This window comes from Setaria viridis, chromosome 7 (genome assembly GCF_005286985.2).
Source record: "Setaria viridis chromosome 7, Setaria_viridis_v4.0, whole genome shotgun sequence".
Classification (NCBI taxonomy): Eukaryota; Viridiplantae; Streptophyta; class Magnoliopsida; order Poales; family Poaceae; genus Setaria; species Setaria viridis.
This window is the reverse complement of record NC_048269.2, coordinates 27,270,778-27,275,037: the sequence shown is the minus strand read 5'-3', so window position 1 is coordinate 27,275,037 and position 4,260 is coordinate 27,270,778. Positions and strand designations below refer to the sequence as shown.

General features: G+C 52.5%; 1 protein-coding gene across 1 annotated transcript; it reads right to left on the bottom strand.

Annotated features, from left to right (window-relative positions):
- Positions 1-229: 229 nt before the first annotated feature.
- Positions 230-2,474, bottom strand: LOC117865422 (BTB/POZ domain-containing protein At1g63850). The gene is made up of 2 exons (XM_034749618.2): positions 1,627-2,474; positions 230-1,524 (listed from the first exon to the last, which is right to left on the bottom strand). The coding sequence occupies exons 1-2, from the start codon at positions 2,431-2,433 to the stop codon at positions 526-528; spliced, it is 1,806 nt and encodes a 601-aa protein (XP_034605509.1). The 5' UTR covers positions 2,434-2,474; the 3' UTR covers positions 230-525.
- Positions 2,475-4,260: the final 1,786 nt, after the last annotated feature.

The following is a 4,260-nucleotide window of genomic DNA, read 5'->3' as shown; positions in this document are numbered from 1 at the left end:
CCATCAAATCCTGTTTCGTACAGCAACATTCTCACATGGCATGCCAGCTTGGTTAGTGATCAGATAAGGAGACAGGGAGAAGAGCATGCGTGAAACATGGCCTCTTGGCTTATAAATTGCACAAACATTGCAAGGAGAAGGCCAAATTACGCAAACAAGGTGGTCTAAAATAAACTGGCCACATGTAAACAATTAGATGAGTCAGGGAGCAGACCTCTCCTTTATGAGATGAAAAAACTAAAACAATTTCTACTGTGTTTGAACCCTTCAGTTGTTGCTTATGATAGATAGCAAATGACCACTGTGCATCACTTTGATTCAAAATGGATGCAGCATAGCGGTACATTGGACCTGGTATACATTGCTTGCACAAGATCAAACATAACATGTGTAATTGGCAAATTGCCTAAAATCGAACATAACAAAGAACCCAGTGAAACAGTTAGACACTACTACAGATCACACAAAATCAACCTTTATATCACAACATCCTCCGCCTTTCATGTCAAATTTGAATCAATGTCATCAAGAGTTCTCACAGATTGCGGTGATCCTCAAACGGGCTGGCTGCTCTGGTTCAGCATTCCTTTTCCAGAAAGCACGCCGCCACCACACCTCAAACCCTCTCTGAATGTTTGGGCAGTCCTCCCCAGAGTTAAGGAAGCGATTGAACCATGCGAGAAGGATCTCCTGCTGAGTTGCCAGAGGCAGTGTCAGGATTGTGTTTGCCAGGCCGTCCTCTATCAGATGCCGGTCAAGCCCCTTGCATGCTCGCCGCATCCATCCAAAGTCCTCATAGAAGGGCTCTAGCCAGGTGCTCAAGAGCTGGCAACGGGCCTCCTTCGACACCAAGATCTGTCCCTTGCCAACCCCGACAAAGAGCCTTGCCGTCACTCGGCTCACTTCATAGCGGTGTATTGCTGGCACTTTGCGATGCATCTCTGCTAGCTCAGTCTGCATTGCCCATGTCCTCAAGAACTCCTCAGCAATCTGGCGCTCAACAAGGATGTCGAGCATCCAATGCAGGTTGTCAGCTTGCCTGGCGATCTGCGACACCTCTGAATGATCACCCCCTGCAGCTCTAACAAACTGCTCGAGCAGCAAGGACAAGCATCCATTGCACGCCGAATAGAGTGACTCCTTGCGGAGGTCGCCACCAATTGCTCCGCCACGGGAATTGCTGTTCTCTCTGAGCATTTTGGACACCAGCCCCTTCATCTCCCTCCTTGCCTTTTCGTCCTTCCCTTCCAGGACAACCTGCAGCAGCCTCAGCAACACCTCCTCGCCACCTCCAGCAGTGCCACCGCCACTGCAACTCCCTCCTACCTCTGCCTCCTCAACCACTGCTGAAGGGGCCAATTCCAGTGACACCCTCTTGAGCACCTCTCCAGCCCCCGAGTTCTCGAGGTGCAGCTGCGTCAACAATGCCGCCACCTTCTCATCATCATCCTCAGCCCACGGCGCAGCCTCCAAATATTCCAAGCAAGATAGCACCCCAGCATCGAACACAATGGCTGCGGACACCTGTAAAAGGCACAAATAGATCAGTTATGAGCCAAAATGGAGCACCAACCCAGGGAATTGAGACACACAGAGAGAGGAGGAAAGCAGAGAAGGTGGTGGTACCTTTAGAATGCCAAGGACCTTGTTGACATCCTCCCGCATGAGCCTGCGGCGGAGATCCTTGCAGTACATGAGGCGCAGCGTCTCGGCGTAGACCTCGATGTCGTCGCAGTCGGAGATCTCGACGATGTGCGGGAGCGTGCGCTGCTGCTTGGACCAGCGGTCGGAGAGCTTGGCGGCGAAGAACCTGCTGTGCGCGACGAGTATGTGGCGGTGGACGCAGAGCGTGACGGAGAGGCCGTCCTTGGAGGTGAGGGTGAGGCGGACGTCGGAGGAGTCGGCGTCGTTGAACTGGTTCCCTGGGCTGCAGCTGCCGATGAGGTCGGCGATGCGGTCCTGGAGCATGACCTGGCGGTCCATGGAGCGCGCGGGCTGGAGCTGGTGGTGCGGGTGCTGGGGCGGCGGGGCCGGGATGGAGTGGACGCCGGCGGCGGCGGTGCGGGGGTGGTAGTCCTGCTCGTTGGCCATCATGTCGAAGAGGGTGGGGCTGGAGCGCGTCTTGTCGAGCGGCAGCGGCGGCGGGGACATGGGGTTGAGCAGCCCCGCGTTGAGGGCGGAGTTGAACTTGGTGTAGCTGGAGGGGTAGGACGGCGCGTACGAGGGCGGGGGCGGGGTCGCGTAGGAGGAGGAGGAGCCGGTGGGCGGGGGATCCATGGGGTCGGCGGCGGCGGGGGCGGGGGAGGAGGCGGACGGGGCGTGGGCGCCGAGGCCGTGGGGCGTGCAGCACCAGGAGGTGGAGAGGTCGAGGGGGACGAGGTGGGAGGGGGAGAGCTTGGGGAGCGGTCTCATGGATCTGGATGAAGCGGCCATATTGGGCCGTGGCCGTGAGGGGTGTGGGGATTCTCGCCGCGCGCTGGGGCAGCCGGGCACGGGAAGCGGTTGTCGTCTTTTGAGGCCGGGGAGTAATGGAGGGGACCACCACCACCCGCGGCTGGCTGCCGTCGGAACTGGCGGACGGACGGTGGTGGCGTGATCAATGCCGTGGTGAATACAACACTGATTCGTAAATCAAAATTTTACGGAGTTCTTAATCAGCGGAAAAAATAAATCAGCGGAAGCTAACGCCGGGTCGAATATTGCCGGGTCGGATATTACGGATGAGGCCGATCCTAACATCACTGGTCCCTATCCTCACCGTTCGAGGAGGGATCCCACTCGACTATCCACCCAGACGGAAGCTAGGGAGGCCAAGTGCCACAAGCGGAAAAGTGGAAAACTTAGGGACTCCAACTTCACCTGAAAGATGTTCCACAAGCAAGGCAGAGCAACTATGTTCAACAAGACTTAACCGACCGATGGGAACTACTCCACCAACCTCTAGACATGCAAGACTTTTTGACTGAGGGGTTTGTTTTGCCAAAAGCTACTACAGTAGGTCCTTACTTTCAATATTTTAACTCTTTTAGCTCCCAGATCTAAGTTCATTTACCAACTAAGTTAGCAGCTATACTAAACAAGCAAAGATTTCCAAGCAATTTACGACAAGAAAATCATATTACGTCATCATCAAGTTTCATTCTTACTCAGTGTAGCATAGTGATCAAGCAGTCCCAAACTGTGAGATGCAGACGAATCGATTCGAATTTCTTAACCATGCATGCATGACATCTGCGCACCACGAAGGTCGCTTCCTTTGTCGGTTGTCCCCATCAATTCCCAGGCGCGTGTCAGGTCCAAACTTCCCTTGGCATGCAATGCTCCACAGTCCCGACCTCTTGCCGGACTATGACCGCACTTGCACCCACATGATGCACCATGGGAACCTCATTCCAGAGACAGTAGGGGTATAATCCACGCCCTAGTTCAATCAGGTACTAGGCTTCCCCATCCCATACTAGATATGAGATTAGAAGACAGACGAACACCAACACTTTTCGACCTTAAACCAATTTCATGTAGACAGACGAGGTAATCCACCGACCACCAAAATAGTTCACAAGACCCTACCCCGTCCATCGTCCTTATAGTTGTAACGAAAGGAGAGCAAGCAACTCCTGTAACTCGCGAGTGATATGGAATCACTCGACTTTTACCAAGTCCTGTTTAAGCACTGCAACTACTCGGCCTATCATACTAGTGTTCGGATCAAGGAAACTAAGTCATGCATCTATGGTTTCAAACAACTCCTGTAACGTAAATGCACCTACATACAAATGAAAGCATGCGCAAGTTTAAAAAGACTGGGTTATGCTCTGGGGCTTGCCTTCGAGCGGGGTGGAAGCAAACTGGTCTTCGGCGCTTTCGGCTTCAGCTCCTACGGGTGGCAACTCGGCTACAACTCCATCTTCTAGCACCGGGTGCAGCTCATACGTGCCGTCAGCGAGGTTTAGCTCTACACGGAATGCAAATGCAAGGGTTAAAACACTTAGACGGTTATTTCAACAACACTTGCAAGGATTTAGCCCAAAAACTGTAGCAAAACTACAGGAAAAGTGTGAAATCCACTTTATTGGATTCTACTCAAAAAGATGATTCCAACTCAAGTGATTTCACATTTTTCTGATTTTTTTCCTTGATTTAAGATGAATTTCCCAAGCTTCTATTGATTTAGAACAAGATAAAAGAGTCAGATCGGGAAAAACTCACGATCTGACTCTTAGACCTAAGGAATAACTGTACCGGGGTCATCAAATCTAA